Raw genomic sequence first — 20,975 nt, 5'->3', positions numbered from 1 at the left:
ATTTTGCTTATTTTTATTTTATTTGGTTATTTTAAGGGTCCAAAAGGCGAAGCAGTGGGATCCATAACTCAGCCCTTACCTAGCAGTTACTTGATCATCCGAGCTACTTCAGAGTCAGATGGTAAATACAGTTTTTAAGGGTTGGATTTTGGTCTCATTTTTAAGGGTTTATTTTATAAAACTTGGTGTATTTTCTTTTGGGAAAAATCAGTCTTTAGTATGGTATTTGCAGCAGAAGTATTGTAATCAGAAATTGCTTACACCACCAAATATATCCTTTACTTGATAGACAACAGAGGAGTCAGATAGATAGGAAGGAAGCATTGGATAATTGAGTGATAAATTAGCAGCCTGGAGTTTTCTTAATCTTCCATTGACCTATTAACATATTTTTTACTTGGTTAGTGTTCTCTGTGGTAACTCATTAAATTTTATTGTTTTAGAGGTACATTTGATACTACTTATATTTTATCACTAAATATTAACATTTATAAAACAAATACACTGTTTTAAGTTTTTTTAAACTAAGACATTTTTCTGTACTTATTAACTTAATAGTGAATTCCTGAAGCAAATACAGGGAGCACAAAACTTATTTATTTCAAATCAAGGTTATTTGAAACCCTTAATAATTGATAATGGATTTCTGCCTCACTGTTATGTTTTATAGTTTACAGTAGCGTAGCCTAAGGAATCTTGTAACCTTCCAGAGTTTACTTTTACCAGATAATTATTTTTAAAATTAAAATATAATAGGCATGAGCTTTTGTTATGAAAGTATTTTATTTGGCTGATATTTCCAGCAGATGTTGAAGCAAATATATGAATTTTAAGTAAACTAACATTTTTTCCTGCTAATTACAGTTTCAAATTTTAATTTAAAAAAATAAAGTTACTAATGTTTCTAACTAATATGGCAGTTAGTGACAGTATTGTACAGGTATTTTCCTGACTTAAAATTTTTTATACATATAAGTAGGATGAATGCTAAACCTGGGGATAGACCTACTATCACAACAAAGCATTATTTTAGATAGTTTGTTTATAGTAAAAACATAACCCCTTCAGTATATTTTTTGTACCTTTTTGGGTAACTTCAAATTATACTACATGTTAATGTTCTAAGATTTTAAAAATAAAATACATGTATTTTCATTAGGTTTACCTACCAATGTGTACTCTATTCTATTCATTTACCAGTGGTTTCTAAATACTTACTTATAATGTGTAAAATCACTTGATAAACTGCAAAATTGGATTTAAAAATCTTTATATAAGACTTTTTGTTCAAAATAACTTTTTCAGTGCATTTTTCCTCAAAGAAATAATAGTATGCTTAAAAGCCAACAGTGCTAGATGAAGATGGATGCTATTTTTTATGGTTTCTTGAATTATACTGCTTATGAATCTGTTCTAGGAAGGTGCTGGATGGATGCTTTGGAGTTGGCTTTGAAATGTTCTAGTCTTCTTAAACGTACAATGATCAGGGAAGGAAAGGAACATGACCTGACCATTTCAGCAGATAACACACATGTGACTTTGTATGGCTTATTACGTGCTAACAATCTCCACAGTGGTGACAACTTCCAGTAAGTAGATATTGCCTCTAATTTGGTGATTATTTTAGAGACCATGTTGTTCACTAGGTTAGCTGGCAGGCCTAGAATTTTTTTAGTGTGTCTAGGATTGAAACTTGGCTGTCTTCTCATTATATGGCCTAACGCCTAGTTTAAGATTTGTTTAGTTACAATGATAAGGTATAGAAAGTTATTTTCTTGATCCTAGCTAATGTGAATTACTTGTTATTATTTCTCAAATGCAACCATGCTGTCACCTTGTCTTTATGCATTGTGTTCCCTTCACTAAGAATGATTTCTAATCCTGCTTGCTCTTTTCTCTTATCACAAAACTATGTATTCTTCAAGAGCAATCTCAAATATTATATAATATATGAAGACTTTCATGCCTCTTAACCATGAAATATAATCTGCTCTTCTATTGCTATTCTCTAACACTTTTTAAATTTTTTTTGTAATAGCAGCAGACTTATTCTTCTTGGTATTTGTGGAATTCTCCTGTTACATTGTGTTTCAAGTTGGAACTGTATCTTATTGTGGTTTTATCCCCTGAAGCATTTAATACTAAATGCTAATAGTTAATACTAAAAAGATATTTCTCCAGGGAAACTCAATAGTTTGCTTGAGGTTCAGATCTCTTTTGTTGCTTTGTAGCAAGAACATTAGAAATTCCCCTTTTCTTCCCTTGTCCCAATGCTCAGTTTCTGCTCTATAGCCACTTATTACTATCAGCACTGGGTTACCCTCAAAGTTGTCGACTGCTACTCTCCTCCCTGTAACCTGCACTGAACATTTTTTTCTTTCAAATTTTGCTTGACTTTTTCTTCACTCTCTTTGAAAATCTGTATTACTTGACCTTTTGCATTCTTTCTTTGCAGAATTATAATCTGGAGTTTTAAAAAAATATATATTTTATTTATAATATTTTTAGAGAGAAGGGAAAGGAGGGAGAAAGAGAGGGAGCAAAATATCAATCAGTTGCCTTTCTCATGCCTCCATCTGGGGACCTGGCCCACAACCCAGACATGTGCCCTGACTGGAAATCGAACCAGCAATCTTTTGGTCTGCGGGCTGGCGCACAATCCACTGAGCCACACTAGCCAGGGCTATAATCTGGAGTTTTATCTTAACCCTCAGAACAAAAGTTTGAATGGGATTAGATTGAGAATGCAAGCTCAGTTTATATAGTAATGGGTGTTTGTTGGGGCCTCTTTCTGAAATTTTTTTCCTTGAAGCTCTTCAGCTGTAAACTGTTCATTGTGTTTTTTGCATACCAGGTAATCTTTAAATGCTCTTATTTGGGGATCTTAAAAATTCATCTGCTTCACCTGTTTATTCATTAAAGTTTTGGAGCCTCTTTTCCATGGAAGATACTATACACTTTTCTATATAATTTACCACATTGTGAATAGGTAGATGAATCTGATATGATCCCAATTTGAATCTAGTATAACAGTTTATTAGCTGTGTGATTCTGAAGAGATGTTGTGTTGTTTGAAGCCTGTAAAATGCCAGATAGCTATAAATATTAGGAAGAAAAGAATAACATAAACAGCCAAAGGAGAGGTGCTTTAGGGTAATGTAGGATCAGAAGAATTTATAGGATGAAAACATAGCATCCTTCTAGGGAATCAGGGAGACAGTCAATATAACAGATTTTTATAAAAATAGAATCAACATATCAACATGTTTATTTGGCTGTATAACAGAAAATGAGCTGGGAGCTGAAGATGCTTCGGAACTTGAAGTCTGCTTGCATGTAGGACAGTGGGTGAAGTTAAAGAAGAGTACCAAGCTTTAAGCCTGGGTAACAGGGAAGATGATGGTAAAATAAAACAAAGGACCATGTTTGGAAGATAATAACTTATTAAATAGTATACATGTTGAGAATACATGTTGAGGTCCCAGGACATAGATGATGTCAGCCAAACATTTAAAAACATGGGTCTAAAACTTATTCCTGCATGCATTGGGTTTGGAAAGCAAATAGAAATTGGATAGTTTGCCAAAGGAGAGAGAAGATAGAGAAAATGAAAAGGAGCCATGGAGGATGAATATATTTACAGGTAGAAGGAAGTAAGAGGGATCGGAGAGCCTAAAAAGTACAACTATAGTTATACATGGAACCCAGGCATTAAGAATATTTCAATGAAAAGAATCATCATCGAAGTCCAGTGATGCAGAGAAGTCACAGGAGATGATGATTAGATAAAGCTGTGGGATTTGTCAGCTGGGCCAACATTAGTGACCTTTAAGGGAACAGATACACTGGGTTTAGGAAAGTGAAAACTAGATTGTAGGAGGAAGAAGATAGCAATTTTAGACTACTTTTTAAAATATATGATCATTAAGGGAAAGAAGGAAAATAATATATATATAAAAATGAATTTCTCATACTTATCTGGCAAGGGAGATACCGTGATCACGAAGGCGGTTTTTCCAGGGCGAGGCTTATCCATTGCTCTCTGGTTGTGCTGACCCCTGCGATTTCCCCAAATGTGGGAAACTCAACTGCGTAATTTGTGGTAGTTGGGGTCTGCGTTCACGCTCTCCTCTGGGGTAGGGGGGGATAGAATTTCTATTAGTAATTCTCTGATTAAAATCCAAACAAATGAAGATTTTAGAAAAATAGACTAATATAGAAATCAAATAGGACTTCTTTGCTCTGATACTATCTCATCATTGCTAAAATATCAATTATGTATAATGACATTGTGTATTCATTTGTAAAGTACTTTAGTGTTCACCCCTATAAAATTTTTATGCTAAATGAAACCCACAGATACTTTCCTAAATAAGAAACTTCTAAAAGAAAAATTTGATTCTGGAAGCTAGGTGTTTTAAAATATTTTTTATACAGATTATTAACCCTAAACACTTTAGTGTTAGTATAAATAGGGTTGGTTATAGCCACTTAGCAGTTTTAGATTACAGGTTCACTTCCTTAGGCTAATATTTTGATATCTAATTCTCCTTGGACCCTTTTCTCAAGATTAGGCTTATCAGTTAAGTTTTTTTTTTTTCAGTTAAGTATTAAATACATATAATTACTTACCTTTTACATTTTCTCATCTTATTTTTGGACTTATTTTGAATAACTTTGGAGACCTTTACATGTAGAAAGTCATACTTCATTTGAGTTCACATGAAAATCTATCTGGTGATCTTGACTAGAAGTTTTTCTTTAGACCAGAAGTAACAGTGGGGTTGATTCAAGGGATGATGATTTCAAAACTAAGAAAAAAACCTAGCAAGACATAGTCTAAAATTTTGCTTTTGGACAATTTTAGCCGCAAGTGGTGGGGAGCCAAAGAGCTCAGTGTCATATTTTTTAACACTTTCTCCAGATTTTGACTTAACTTCTCTGTGACATTTATTATTCTGTAATGTGAGAATATTACGTATCTCATAGAGTTATTTTGAGGATTAAATGAGTAATACTATATAAAACACTATGAACAATGCCTGTCACATAGTAAATTTTCAGTACATGTTTCATATTATTCTTATTTATAAATTAAATATTCTTAACCTCCTTTATTCTTCCTTATAATAATTCTTTTTCTTAAGGTTAAATGATAGTGAAATTGAACGACAGCATTTTAAGGACCAAGATATGTATTCTGATAAATCTGATAAAGAAAATGATCACGAGCATGATGAGTCTGACAATGAGGGGCTGGGGAAAAGTGAAGAAAGTGACACGGACACCTCAGAAAGGCAGGATGACTCATACATCGAACCTGAGCCCATTGAGCCTCTAAAGGAGACCACCTACAGTGAACAGAGCCATGAGGAACTCGGAGAGGTAAAAATCTGATTTTCAGAGATGTGGGGTTGCTGATTCTTGAAAATTTTCAAGTGAAATTGAATATATTAATTGTTTGGTCTATTGGTTATTTTCCCAAAAGAATATTTCTATGGGACATTTTATTTTAAAAGTTTCATACATATGAAATATATCAGGATTTATAAACAACTAAAAACATAGCACTCATACAAATATGAATGTATTCTACTAAATTAAAGTTTACACTTTCCTCAGATTTGCTTTTGAAATAGGTTGCTGCTAGATGTCTTTGCCAGGTAGAGTAAATTGCAGGAAAACATGAGTTTATCACTTTCTTGTTATTACTAGTGCAGAAAATTAATAGTCGTATAATGGAGTATAATATTTTTGTAATGGATTCTTTGTTTATGAGTGTATCATTCACTTTGATGTGTCCTGCAATTTTTATTTTTACCTAAATTTTATAGCTGTAGACTGTTTATTATTTAATGAGTTATTTTCACTTTTTAAGAATGCTTGCAATGGTCATATAGAGAGGTCAGATTTTTAACATTAGCTGCGTTTTCTGTACATCTATGTGTCTGAAATAAATATGATATTTAAGTATTTTTGTTACTTGCTAAAGGCAGGTGAGGCTTCTCAAACAGAAACTGTGTCTGAAGAAAACAAAAGCCTTATCTGGACGCTGCTGAAACAGGTCCGTCCTGGCATGGACCTCTCCAGGGTGGTTCTGCCGACATTTATTTTGGAACCTCGTTCTTTCCTGGACAAACTTTCAGATTACTACTATCATGCAGATTTCTTATCTGAGTAAGTAGTCTTATTTCTTAAAACAGAAGATAATTTCACGATTTTAGAAACTTTCCAGAGTTATATTCAGTGGTTGTGCCTTACCACAGTTGGGTTCTAAAGGGATACCGCTCTCTTCTCCACCACTTCTATAGTCGACCTTAATAAGAAGCATATTTAATACTTTGGTATACTGTTTTCAGTTGAATTGAGATATCGCAAGCTTGGGGAGGACAGGAATTCTACCCCTCACCCGACAGCACTGCTCTCATAGGCTCCCTGAGTGTTCGATGACCTAGCATGGGGTGGGGGGTGGGGGAGGTGACATTCTTTGTTCTGCCTCACTTCAGCCCCATGCGGGGCTTGTGCTTTTGTTTGTGCTTACCCTCTGGGCATGCTTGCGAGGCATATACCGCTTGTGGTCTGGAATGCCCTCCAGTTGCTGGCTCTTGGCATAAAGCACCACTTCCATCTTTGCTTATTTTCCTGCCAGCTGATCCTAGGTGTAATTCTGAAGAAGGCAGGCATAAAGGAGATGGAAGAGGAACTGTATACCTCTATCCCAACAACAGTTGTTTGGAGAACCAGTAAAAGACGGAGACTTTGTATATACCTTTCCCAGTTTCACCTGCCGCCCCCATTCCAGCTATAGTGGTGTTTCAAGGCACTGTGTTTTCTGAAATTCTAAGTTCTGGCCCTGTGACCTGATTTTTAGATTATGTATCAATATCTGTATTCAGTTTATTAGTGGCATTATTAGTCTGTTAGTTGTATTAGTATCATTGCAAAAATCATAAACTGAATCAAAAGACCATTGATAAGTTGTGGGAGATCTTTGCAAATTAAATCATGGGCTAAGTGCTGATCTCCTTAAAATAAGAAATGCTCATACAAAGTGATTGAAAATGATCAACAACCTAATGGAAAAGAAGTGGAGGAAATGACCAGTGTAAAAAAATGAAGAAATAGAAATAGTCCTTAAACATGCACACCTTACACAAAGTAAGAAAAATGCATATTCAAACATAAGGTACTACTTTTCATCCATCACATTGACCAGAAGTCCAAAGGCTTTATACCTCACTTGTGCCTTATATCTTACTATCGTTCTTTATTTTTATCTGTCTTGAAATTTATTTCTCTCAGAGTATGAGGTAGAGTTCCTTTGAATCACAGTAAGATCTTGAGAGATGTGCATTTTTCCCAATTTGAATGGTTGCACTTTCCTGGCAACACACTATTTTATTGCCAAGGCTGTGTGCAGCAGTCACTGGTACACTGCTGGGAGATACAAACTAGTACAGTACTTTTGAAGAGAATCTGGGAGTATTTACTAGCATTATAGATGCATTGAGTCCTTTGATCCCGCAGTATCAGTAGCTCCACAGATACAAATGACATATTGGGTTGGCCAAAAAGTCCCTTTAGTTTTTTTCCATAAAATAAAAGACACTTTTTTCATTTTCACAAATAACTTTATTGATTTGGATATTTTGAGTATGTGGACTCTCTCCTGCTATTGGCTTCTATTGGGTAGAGGCCTGGGGTGCTTCTAAACATCTTCCAATGCATGAGACAGCCCCACAGCATGAATTATTTGGCCAATATGTCAATAGTACCAAGAAACTTTGCAAACCACTTTTGATACATTTGATCAGTCACAGCACCTTCTCCATACACTGCACAACTCTTTTTTTGCGTTTCAGTTGCATTTTTACTTTTCTTGAAATAACAAAGCTGTTTAACATACTGAAAATATTGTGTATTTTCTTCCATCTTCGATATCAAAATGGCTGCACAAAAATTCTATTTGGGCATTTTTTAAATGCACATTGATGTGGCAGCTGTCACAATGCAATCTAACAGAATTGTTTCAAATGAAGTTAAAGACAATTAAGCACTACTAGAGCCATCCTAAGGAAAAAACTAAATGAATTTTTTGGCCAACCCAATAGTACAAGATGAGATACTTAAGTGTCCAGCCACAGATGACTGGTTAGATAATGTATAGTGCTTTCATACTTAAGGAAGAACTCTATAAACTGATAAGAAAGGATCTTCAGCATTATGATTATGTGTGTGTGTGAAAAAAGCAAGGTACAGTTTGGTTCTTCTTTTTTTTTTTTTTAAAGAAAAAGACTACATAGTTTCTTCTTTATGCTTAAAGAAAACTGTTTATTTTTTAAAAGCTAAAAGAAGTAACCTACAGGGCATAAGTAGGAAGACTATGGAGAAATTTGACAATGGCAAAACATGTATGCTGTTTTATATTGCTTTGAATTTTGAACTGTTTGTTTTATGTGAATGTAAAATATAAAGTAAAATATTGTAGTAAGAGTACTTAAGTCAAGATAGGAAGAGAGCATGTGGAGGGTTGTTACTCCCAGAAAGTGCAACCATTCAGCTTGGCACCGCCGTCAGTAAGCTTAGGCGTAGCCTCTTTCATCTTACACTTCATCTTCAGAAATAACCACGTTGGATCTTCAGGTACACTTGAAAGGTACATAATAAATCATAGAATTTTAAAATAAATAAATAAGTAAATAACTTCTTACTAGAATTCACTTCTGTTGTATACAATGTTAGCAATGTTTATAGCATCAACAAAAAGGCAAGGAGCCACCTAAGTCAGGACTTCTAGATATTTTTTCTTTAAAATGAAATCATTCTTTGATTACCTGTTATACTGATAGAGTTTGTTTGCTCTGGAAAATCAGTTGGTAGTACATAGAGAGGTTGAAGGCCTCAAAATGGGTTAAAAACCTTTTTGATTGTTTAAGTTATTCTAAATCTTCCATATTTGTGATTTGAAGCTTCTGTGTTTTCTACAAGGGATTAAAAAGACATACAATCCTATACTTACAGAGGTTGTTTGTCCCGGAGAGGCTAACATCAGCTTATTGTCCTCCCTCCATGTGCTACATCACTCACCAGTTGTCACTGACCTCCTCTAATTAACATCAAGAAATGAGAATAGACTAAATCAAGTCAATATGGTCCTCCTCTGACATATGTGACTGAAGACCTTTTACAAAGCTGTTAAGGAGGCTGGTTGGCCCCACTGCACATTGTTGCAAATGCCAGGCATCAAGCAGTGCATGAATCTCAAAATCCATTTTTTTTTCAATCACAATTTCTCACAGAACCCCTAGCAACATCTGGGGTTTTACAGAACCCCAGTTAAAAAATCTTGGTTTGGAGAGTTTTCAAAAACTAGGCGAGAATAGTAGACCTGAGCAGCATGTCAAAGAATAAGAAAGATGGGAACTAAAGTAACCAGATTATGAAAATTCTTATAAACTGATGTGCATGGTTGTTTTGCCATCTATTTTAAATATGAATAATGTTTTTCAGTGATATCTCATATTCAATTGTTGACTTGATTAATATGAGGGAGAATTTGTGATATATTCTGTAAAATGTTTGTGTTTACTATTTTGTTTGTTAGGACTGCTCTTGAAGAAAATCCTTATTTCCGTTTGAAGAAAGTAGTGAAATGGTATTTGTCAGGATTCTATAAAAAGCCAAAGGTAATGTTTATATTTTACTTTTTTCTGCCTTAGATATGAGTTCTTTATTTTTTGTTATCTTTAGATTTATTAATAATTGCATTGCAAGACCTTGAATTAGAAAAATTGTTAAATAGTTGGTCACTTAGTCTTGTATTATGATTGAAGTTATTTAACTTTATTTCATGTCACTACTGTGAAATTTTATTGGGATAGCTCCCAGATGATACAGCTAAAGCCATCTTGACTGATTTAACTATTTGAATCTTCCATATTTGTAATTTGAAGCTTGTATGTCTTTTACTAGGGACTGAAGAAACCTTATAATCCTATACTTGGCGAGACTTTCCGTTGTTTGTGGATTCATCCCAGAACAAACAGCAAAACTTTTTATATTGCTGAACAGGTATTAGAAATGTGTTTTACATGAAACAAAGCTGATTTGGAATTTATTGGGATATTTTTATAGAAAATATTAACTCAGTAAACTCACAATTGATTAACCTTTATTAATGAACATTTAGTAATCGTTTTACCTTTTAGTACTGGTTACTACTAAATACCATACTCAAAAGTATTACTATTATAGTTATAGAATCTTGTGACCAAAAATAATTTTTTAACTGATCCCCCACCCACTTGTCTAAATTCTTCAGCGTTTCTCCAGTTCCTAAATTAAATTTATACCCATTTATGTGGCATTCAAAATCCTCTATATCTTTTTTAACTCACCTCAAATTATATGCATTTCTTGGCCAAACCTATCCATTCATAATTTGGTAACCTGATATACACTTCTTTCTTTGCCTTAGTATTTTCAAATTTAATTCTCCCATCCCGATAATTCTTCTCAGCTGTTCTTTTGAATAAACCCTGACTGCTTCATCTTTTATGGTCCGTGTGACTACAGCTGCCTGTAGTTGCTCTTTTCTCAAGTTTTTGTATTACTTTTTGTGATTATTCATTAAGCTGTTGTTTTATCACTTGTATTAACTTTTTATAGAATATTTATTTCCCCAATTGAATTGTTAGCTTTTTTTAATGTATATCTGCTCTACAATACATCTCTTTATTGTACACATAGTAGACAGTCAGAAAATATTTCTTAGTTTTAATCTTTCATTAATTTAAATATATGTACATCTTTATTCATGATCGTTAACCCTTTGAGTGCCATGTGTAATTCGAAATTTGGATCAACATGAGAAAAAATTATATCAATATATTACCTGAGGTACAAAAAAAGAGAACAAAACATAAAATACAAATTATTCCATTGTTATTTACATTTATAGCCATTGATAAAAGAGTCTCTGGGAGCGACGCTGGCACTTTTCAGAAAATTTGTCAGCGTCGCTCACAGCGATGGTGGCACTCAAAGGGTTAATCTTCTCCTTATCCTAACAAACCTGAGGGATATGACATTATCTTAAAATAATTTATTCTTATAATAATTACCACCTGGAATGTAAGGAGGATGAGGAGACCATGTGGCATTTGAAAAACCCTCCCCTTCCCTAGAAATTTTAATCTGCCCCTCAGAATGAAACCACTTAACTGTATTAATTTTTTAATTAATGTAATAAAATGATTATTATATTTTAATTCACTATAATTCTTGAGAAGAGTTTGATTTTAGCTTTGTCTTATTTCAGAAAACATAAGCTGTATGTATATATATTAAAATTATTAGATATTTAAAGTAACATATTTGTCAAAGTTTTTGTTAGTTTCCTACAGCTATTCATAATTTATATGAAGAATAGCCACTGTGTTAGTTATCCATTTCTGTATAACAAATTACTGCCAAACTTAATGGCTTAAAGCAGCACTTAACTGTCTCATACAATAAACTTCAGGAATCTGGGAGCTCCTTAGCTGGGTGGCTCTGGCTCAGGGTCTCTAATGAGGTTGCAGTGAAAGGGTGATCCAAGTTTGCAATCCTCTGAAGGCTTAACTGGGCTGGAAGAGTCTACTTTCAAGCTCATCACACAGCTTTTGACAATAGGACTTAGTTCCTCACCATTTAGACCTCTCCATTCGGTTGTTCAGAATACACTAGCTGGCTTCTTAGAGCTAATATTCTGATAGAGACACTTCAAGATGGATACTGCATTATAACCTAATTTCAGAAGTGATGTAATATCACTTCCATATAAACCAGCTTTGGTACAGTATAAGAGGAGCCAACCTAATGGTGTGAATACCAAGAGGTAAGGTTCCTTGGGAAACATCTTGGAGACAGATTACTATAATCATCAATATTTAATCTTATTCTTACCAAATGTTTCTTCTCTATTAATAGAGCATACTTTTAGGATTTGAATTTTTTATAATAGCACAATAATATACTTATTATATTCTGTGTTTTTTCCTGTATTAGGTGTCCCATCATCCACCAATATCTGCCTTCTATGTTAGTAACCGAAAGGATGGATTTTGCCTTAGTGGTAGTATCCTGGCCAAGTCCAAGTTCTATGGTGAGTTTCCTCTTGTTTTATGAGGCAGCCTTTTCTGGAAGGTCATATATTTTAGTCTGTTTTATTTAGATAGTGTCTTGAGATATTTTCAGTAAGGAATTTTTATGTCATTTTAAGCGTCATCTTTACTTGAATATAGACTATCCTTTTATAGTGTTTTCCTTTGTCCATTCATAAACAGATGTATGACTCATTTTATATAAGTATATACCCCATATGTGTAAATTTATCACAAATGCCACTTATTAAAACACAACATAGTGATTGCTCACTATGTAGCCCTTTTAGTGCATTATGTATTTCTTTGCCCTTAGCCTACTAAGGTTTTTGTTTCATCTTAAGGTACCTGAGGAGTTGGTTTTTCTGTTTTAGTCATTGACTAGAGAGAGAGATCCAAGTACAGTTAGAATACTTGGTCCAGCGTCACATAGTAATAACATTTAACCTTACACCCAAAAACATACCAATAAAAGCTTTTGTTAAGTACAAGGGGGAATAGAAATATAGTTATAGTAAGAAAAGTTAATCTAAAAACTGTGACAATCTAAAATAAATAATGGCCACAACTATGCACTAGTAGAAAATCTATTAACCTTAAATGCTTTTATTTGGCTTTTAACATTCTAAATGGAGAAAAATCAATAAATTAAATTTTAACTGAAGAATTTGAAACTCGAAAGAAAAAATAATCATGGTAAAATAGCAAAGATAAAATATGTCAACAGAAAACAATCTTTGGTTACCTGATAAGGTGGAAAACCATAGATAAGTCTGTGGTATAGAAATCTAACAGTAGTTTTTGATCCAGGAACTTGATGTATGCTTTTATTTTTCTTCAAGATGTCTTTTATTTCCCTTAATATTAGTTTTACTTGGGTTTTGTTTTGTTTTGTTTTGTTTTTTCCTACTTTTATATTATTTTTTTTTCAAAGGGTGATCGTTTTCTTCTGAAGGGTCCTTATATTTATTATTCCCTCACTATTGCACCTTCCATTCATCCACACTCCCTACTCTGACTATAGTGTAAATAGCTTATGACCATGAAGAGCTCTGTCAACCACCTTACCATAACTGATATTTCTGAAACATTACAGTCAACGATTACAGCATACACACTATTTTCAAATACATGTGTAGTGTTTTTACTGGTCTAGACTGTGTGTTTGACCATAAAACAACTCCATAAAATTCAGAAGACTGAAAATTATACAGAGTATGTTCTGCAATCTCAATGAAATAGAATAAGAAATAAATGATGAGATATCATAATAAATTCTAAATATTTAAAAATTAAATAACACACTCCTAAATAATTCATGGGCCAAGGAAGAAATCACAAGACAATTATTAACTATTTAAAACTAAATGGTAATGAAAATAGAATATTAAAATTCATGCGATGCAGTAAAAGCAGTGTGTTTAGAGGGAAATTTATAATTTTAACTTAGAAAAGGAGAAAGATCTAAATCAGTGATCTGAGTTCTACGTTACAAAATTAGAAAAAGAGCTAACTGAATTTAATGTAAGCAGAAGAAAGTAAATAATGAAGAGCATACCTCAGTGCAGAAAGTGGAAAAATGATACAGAAAATCCTAGGAATCCAAGAGGTGATTTTTGACTGATGGAAAAAGAGAATACAGATCACAAATAAATGAGCAGAATCACTATTGATCCTATAGACCCAGAAATGGTCATAAGGAAATATTATGGACAATTTTATGCTAATAAATTTGACAGCTTAGGTACATATGGGCAAATCCCTTGAAAAACACAAGTTTCCAAAACTGACCCAAGAAGAAATATAAAAATATAATAGTCTTAAATCAGTGTAAGAAATTGAACTGGCAATTTAAAATCTTCCTTCGAAGACATACTCTGGGCTCAGATGCCTTGAGTTCATCTAAATATTTAAGGAAGAAAATACCATTTATCCAACTTCTTACAGGAAAGGAAGATACACTTAATAACGTATTTTATAAGGCCAGCATTATTCAATCCCCCAAAACCAGACATTACAAGAAAACTATAAATCAATACCTCTTTAATATACTTGTAAAAATCCCTAACAAATTAGTAACAAATCAATATTATAAAGAGTAATATTTCAAAGGATATATAAAAAGGATATGTATGAGTATCATGATTAGTATATTAAAAAGATATAATCAAGTGGGGTTTAATCTCAGGAATACAAAGTAGGTGTGTCATCTGAAGATCAATGTAATTCATATTAATAGAGTAAAAGAAGACTGACATTTTACAAGATGTAGAAAAGCATTTTACAAAGTTTAGTATCCATTCACAATAAAATCTGTCAACAAATTAGGACTAGATTAAAGGTACTTATGAAAAATATATAGCCAACTTCATACTCCTAAGGTGGAAATTAAATGAGTTTTACCTAAGATCGGGAGGAAGGTAATGGTGTTCACACTTGCTACTTTTGTATTAAATTGTATTAGAGGTTTTAGCAAATGCAGTAGGCAAGTTCAGAAGCATACAGGTTAGCCCTGACTAGTGTGGCTCAGTTAGTTGGGTGTTGTCCAGCAAAGCAAAAGATTGCCGGTTGGATTCCCAGTCAGAGCACATACCTGAGTTGCAGGTTTGGTCCCCGGTTGGGGCACATATATGAGGCTACCAATTAATGTTTCTTTCTCGCATCAGTGTTTCTCTCCCTCTCTTTCTCCATCCCCCCTTCTCCTCTCTAAAAATAAATGAACAAATAAATAAAATTTAAATAGAACCATACAGATTAGAAAGGAAGAAGTTAAGCCATATACTCGTCGTTGTCGGCAGCCGTCCATCTCGAGAGACGATGGTGTAGCTTCTTAAGAGTCTATCTGCACCGCCGAGAATGGTTGTGCAGTCCGACTCGGGAGTGACACGGTATCTGTCTCCTCCCATGTTGAATCGACATCTTGCGATGACGCTGGAGTGTCCTCTCCAGTGAAGCTGAAGCTACAGAGCCTGGGCAGGGTGATATGGAGGGTCTGCTGTTGCCCATGCAGCAGACCCCCCCTCTCTTCGCAGCTGAAGGGTCCAAGGGAAAGACGGAGTCAATACAGCTTGGCTTCAGGTGCGCCGCAGGAGTTGCCGGTGTTGACTACAACGTCAAACCGCCTTAGGGACTCCGGCTCCGGATTTTCTGTCGGGGTTTACTCCCTTAGCCTTTCCCCTGAAGAGGTATGCCGCAAGGCAGCGGAGGTTTTTTGGAGTCAGAGTTTTCCTTCTCTGATGTGCCCTGACTGGAAGATCGAACCAGCGACACTTAGCTCGCAGGCCGACGCTCAATCCACTGAGCCAAACCAGCCAGTAAGCCATATACTATATATAGAAAATTCTTAAGAATATATCAGCCCTGGCTGCTGTGGCTCAGTGGATTGAGCGTTGGCCTGCGAGCCAAGTGTCGCTGGTTCGATTCCCAGTCAGGGCACATGACTAGGCTGCACGTCAGGTCCCCAGTTGGGGGTGCAAGTGAGAGGCAACCACACAGTGATGTTTCTCTCCCTCTCTTTCTCCTTTCCCCCCTCTCTAAATGTAAAATAAATAAACAAATAAAAATAATAATACTAAAAATAAATAAATTAAATCTTAAAAAAACAGAATATATCAAAAACTACTAAAGCTATTAAGTAAATTTAGTAAGTTTGTAGAGTACAAGGTCCAAATACAAAAATCAATTGTGCAAAATGAATACTTGCAGAATGAAATTTTAAAAACAACTTTGATTAAAATAGTATCTGAAAAATAAAATATTTAGGAATAGATTTCATGAAAGATGTGAGACCTGCACACTGAAAACTACAAAACATTGCTGAAGAAAATTAAGACATAAGTAACTGGAGAGGTACACTATGTTCATATATTAGAGTTTTTAATAATGTTAAAATAGCCTGAAATGTTGGCACAAAAGCATGGATGAATCTAAAAACCATTCTGCTAATTGAAGAAAGTCAAACACAATAAACTATATATTTTGTGGTGCCATCTCTACAAGACTCTAGAATAGGTAAAACCAGTGACAGGAACCAGACCAGTGGCTTCCTGGGGCTGGCGGAAAGCACTGACTTCCAAGGAGCAAGAGGAAATCTTCTGGGGTCATGGAAAATTCTGTATCTTGATTGTGGTCATGGTAATTATATGACTATACAATTGCCAGGGCTATCAAAACGCACAATTAAATTGGCTCACTTATTATTTATAAATTGCTATACTGCAGTAAAACTGGTAATGGGGGTGGGAATACATATGGAAGAAAAGTTAAAGGAAAATACCCTGAAATTTTATCATTAATTTCATGGGTTATGCATATCTTTACTTTTTAAAAATATCTATAACGTTTTTACGTCAAAAGTACTTAAAGCTTGGGCCTTAATTAAGTAATGTGACTTACAGAAGAAATAATGTTTTTATTCAAAAACGGGCAAATTAAGCTATACAGTGAAATAGTGTTTTATTGCATGTCCTAAATGTTTAGGATTTTTTTTAAGAGCCTCATTTAAATAACATAAATGAGCATATAATTATACTTCTCTTTTAACCTTCACTTAAGAATATGTTTATTGATTTTAGAGAGAGAGGAAGGGAGAGAGAAAAAAGAAGAGAGATAGACAGGAGACAGACATCAATGTGAGAGAGAAACATCTACCTGTTGCCTCCTATACATGCCCCAACCTAGGTATGTGCCGTGACTGGGAATCAAACCCTCAGCCTTTTGGTGTACAGGATGACACTCCAATCAACTGAGCCACCTGGCCAGGGCACATAACTCTACTTTTAAAAGTACTCATTTTATAAGAATGTAAATATGAATCAAATATGTTTTAGATATAAGATAACAAATACATGTTTGGGCACACTGAGATTGAGACATCTTTATTTTTAAGACGTACCACTGTAGATACCTGCTTGAGGTCCTAAATATATTTCATTTGTTTTGAATTGGTTGAATTAATATTTTGAAATTTCACAAACATTATTTATTACAGGGAACTCATTATCTGCAATATTAGATGGAGAAGCAAGATTAACTTTCTTGAATAGAGGTGAAGATTATGTAATGACAATGCCATATGCTCATTGTAAAGGTAAATATTTTCCATACTTCAGTGATACATTCCTAAAACCTTCTTTTTAAATAATTTGTTATGTTTTGAGATTGATGAAGTCAGTCTTTTTGTTTCAAAGCATCCTTGTTTTACAGATATTTAATACTATTGTTGTCATCTGCTGAATATTTCTGTGATGAATTAATTAATCTATAGTGGACTTTTTACAACACATGCTGATTACAATAATGGAATTTCATTTGCCTTAAGTGCAGGTTTTTAAAATTTGATGACACTATTCATTATTTCACATTCCTTGAAAGTGATTTTCATCTTCTTGCACCATCCTTTTTAAAATTTTAATTTACTTCTTTTCAGTTTAACAAGTCCTTTAAAAATTTTTTCTCATCCTCATTTAGAAATTTCTTTAAAGTTAGTATATTGTGATTTCCCCCCCATTATTTAAGATACAGATACTGATGTTAAAATAAATTTACAATAGTTCAGGCAAACAACTAGTCCGCATACTTTATATTTATAAATTCAGTCATTCTAGCAGCCCTTATAAAGTAGGTTATATTATCTCTGTTTTATGGACAATGAAGATGAGGCGCAAAGAGGTTGGTTGACGATGTGGCAGTGTCAAGATTCTGCAGAGTGCACTACTGTGCACTACTGTGCTGTAGGGCAGGAGTCCCCAGCCAGGTTGCAAGCAAAGCTCACCTGAGCTCCACCTCCTGTCTCCCCACCACCCACCCCGTCCACAGAAGGGGAGTGAAGCTCACCTAAGCTCCACCTTCCACTTCCTGTCACCCGCTCCTCCTTCATGCTCCAGGAGACCAATCTGTGGTGCCAAAAGGGTTGGGGACCACTGCTTAGGGAATCAGCTCAGATTGGTCATTATCTGTACCTTCCTTTCCAACCCATTTTTAAAAAATAACTATTTTTGCTAATTATGCTCTGTTTTAGGAACTGATTCATGAAAACATAGAGCTTATTTAATATGACCATATTTCACAGATGAGAAAAGTGGGAGGGTTAATAATCTTATCCAAGGCCAAACCAGCTAGTTAATAAGAATGCAGAGACTAAACTGTAGGCTATTGACTCCTATCTACTGTACCATGAATCAACCTAGTACTAAGTACAAGAATGACCAACTTGTGGCATAAGGCTGGATAATTCTTAGAGCGTCATGTGTGGTTCTTGAAATAGACATGAAATAAAATATCTGAAATTGTGAATTGAATTGATACATATATTTTCAAATTTTGCATCATTGGAAATAAATAAAATGATACCCGATACCATAACTAACTAGCAATGGGGTAACATTTTTTCATAGCATTGTTCTTATTGCATGGACAAAGAGATCATAACTCTTTGTAAATGAGCATGAGAAATAATGATTGTTTTCTGCCCTGTGTATTTTCTAAGAATGTGTTCCCTAAATCACTAGTCTCACAAATTGTCTTAGAAAATAAGAGTTCTGTAGCCAAGTAAGTATGAGAAGCATTGCATAGTCTGTTCCCCTCTGGGAAATGAACATTGTGCATTTGCATATTAAGAGTGCCTCAACAGCTTATTCCAGGAACAGATACATACACACACACACACACACACACAATTTTTGTTTATCTTTGTCAAACTCAGAATTTCCCCAGCTTTTAGCCGTAGAATCTATTTAGGGGGATTTATTTGTTTGTCTTGGTTCTTGCTATTTGCAGTAGTTGTGTTCTATAAAGTCACCACAAGCAATGAATTCATGAATACTGAACCATTGCTTCTAGGAGAAACACTTCTGTTGAGCCTCTTGTCACATTTTTATCAACCAATCAATGTATATAACCTTGTTTCTGTTTAAAGACACCTTATTATATACTCTTGATTCATTAACATTGAACTAACAGCCAACAGCACTATAACTCATGTCAGAACCAAGCTTTAACACACGTGTTTTCTCTGTAAGGTACATCACAGCCTTCTGTGCTTAGGAACACTAGACAGCACTTCACTACATTTATAAACTCACCAACAAAAATGTGGAAAATGGCACTAATTATACTGCAAAAAAGACACCTATTTACCATCCAAGAGATGAAACAACAAGGCAGAATATCAACCTCAGCTGCGCATGTGCACATCGGACAACTCAAAATTTCGCCAGTCTGCCCATGTCCATGAATGACTGCAAAAGTGCTGTGGGTAGTGATTTGGGGATTACTAATATATTTTAGTGAGTATATAAATTTGCAGATACAGAATCTGCAAATAATGCAGATCAACTATTATCTATGTAAATTCTATAGGACTAACTTCATATGCATATTATAGATTGTTATTGAGTAGGATAGAATACCCTTGCACTATTAGTTTATCCTAGAAGGAAATTAGATTTTAAAGCTCTGCTTGTTATTAGACAGTGTCTCTCTTCAACCTTTTGTCAAAATTGTTTTTTTCTTTAGGAATTCTTTATGGGACAATGACACTGGAGCTTGGTGGAACAGTTAATATTACATGTCAAAAAACTGGATATAGTGCAATACTTGAATTTAAACTAAAGGTTAGTAGAGAATGATAGAAGGTGTCACCTAATTAAAGAAGAGTTTTGCTGTAAATGTTAAACAAAGAACACAATTTGGTTTCTAGTTAAAGACTAAATATAAGGACACAAAATTCATGAAAGGTAGCCTTGGGAGATCCGAATCAACACAACACCATCATTTTTTATTTTAATAAAATGGATGGCATGAGATCTAAGAAGTAAATGGAGAGACGTTTTTTAGGGTTTGAGCTAAAGCAGTGTACACTAAGACTGAGTTGTGTTAGTTACTATTTTTGCCTAACAATTTTCTCTAAAACTCACAAGCTTGAAAACAACCATTTTCTGATCCTTAGGGGTTCTGTGGGTTGGGAATTTGGACAGGACATATTGGAGATGGCTTATCCCTGCTACATAATGTCTGGGGCCTCAGTTAGGAGGGCTTGCAGGCTACAAGTGGCCATATTTGAGGCCTGGAATCATCTGAGGTCTCATCACTGAGCTACATGTCTGATGCCTGGTTGCAATGATAAAAGACTAGGACTGCTAATCTGAATACCTGTATACATGGCCTTTCCATGTAGTCTGGCTTTCTCACAGCGTGGCAGCTTCAGGGCATCAGACTAACTACTTACCAACTCACAATTCCAAGGGCAAGTGTCTTTGTGAGCAAGGTGAAAGCTGCATCACTGTCCATGACCTTGCCTTGGAAGTCAAATTATATCACTTCCATCATCCTCTATTATTTGAACAGTTATAAACCTACCCAGCTCCAAGGGGAAGGGATACAGACTCCACTTCTTAGTAGGAGGATGACAAGATCATTGAGGAAGAGGATGTGGGCAGGAGAGGAAAGGGTAGATATGCTTGAGACAAACTTTAGAAAATCCTGTCTGCCTTAGATTGAAAGAGAAATTTAAGACCTTTCACAGTATCAGTGGTTGGTATAGGACAGTACATTATGTTCATATAAAAATATTTCTATGAACTATTTAATATTTATTATTAGCTTCCATGTTGGTATCCAGCTGATCAGCAACTTTCCTCTAATAAGAACATCTTTTAAGTATTATTATTATTATATGTAATGCCCTTTGATTTTTTTTTTTATTTTAGCAAATCTTTGGTGATAATATTTGAAAATCATAACTAAAGAAATCTTAAGTAACTTATGACACATTTAAGGATTAGATTGGAGCACCAAAATTTTGTCACTGAGGAGAAACATCAGTAATGCAAC

The 20,975-nt window shown here is 34.5% G+C and overlaps 1 protein-coding gene and 1 non-coding gene across 7 annotated transcripts in view; both read left to right on the top strand.

Annotated features, from left to right (window-relative positions):
• Positions 1–20,975, top strand: part of OSBPL8 (oxysterol binding protein like 8) — a 166,513-nt gene that overhangs the window by 124,170 nt on the left and 21,368 nt on the right. For all 6 annotated transcript variants that reach the window (XM_090273641.1, XM_090273640.1, XM_090273639.1 and 3 more), the window contains 9 exons: positions 37–121; positions 1,418–1,589; positions 5,148–5,385; positions 5,993–6,177; positions 9,605–9,686; positions 9,973–10,071; positions 12,049–12,145; positions 17,134–17,232; positions 19,659–19,756. In XM_090273641.1, coding sequence (XP_090129767.1) covers positions 37–121; positions 1,418–1,589; positions 5,148–5,385; positions 5,993–6,177; positions 9,605–9,686; positions 9,973–10,071; positions 12,049–12,145; positions 17,134–17,232; positions 19,659–19,756 — 1,155 coding nt within the window. The remainder of the gene's footprint in view (positions 1–36; positions 122–1,417; positions 1,590–5,147; positions 5,386–5,992; positions 6,178–9,604; positions 9,687–9,972; positions 10,072–12,048; positions 12,146–17,133; positions 17,233–19,658; positions 19,757–20,975) is intronic.
• LOC150012207 (U1 spliceosomal RNA) lies at positions 3,971–4,134 on the top strand. Its single transcript, XR_016510941.1, has one exon. It is a non-coding gene; the product is annotated as a U1 spliceosomal RNA (small nuclear RNA).

The sequence above is a fragment of the Furipterus horrens genome, unplaced genomic scaffold, assembly GCF_987537825.1.
Source record: "Furipterus horrens unplaced genomic scaffold, mFurHor1.1.pri manual_scaffold_4, whole genome shotgun sequence".
In the NCBI taxonomy this organism is placed as follows: Eukaryota; Metazoa; Chordata; class Mammalia; order Chiroptera; family Furipteridae; genus Furipterus; species Furipterus horrens.
This window is presented reverse-complemented; position numbering and strand designations above follow the sequence as displayed.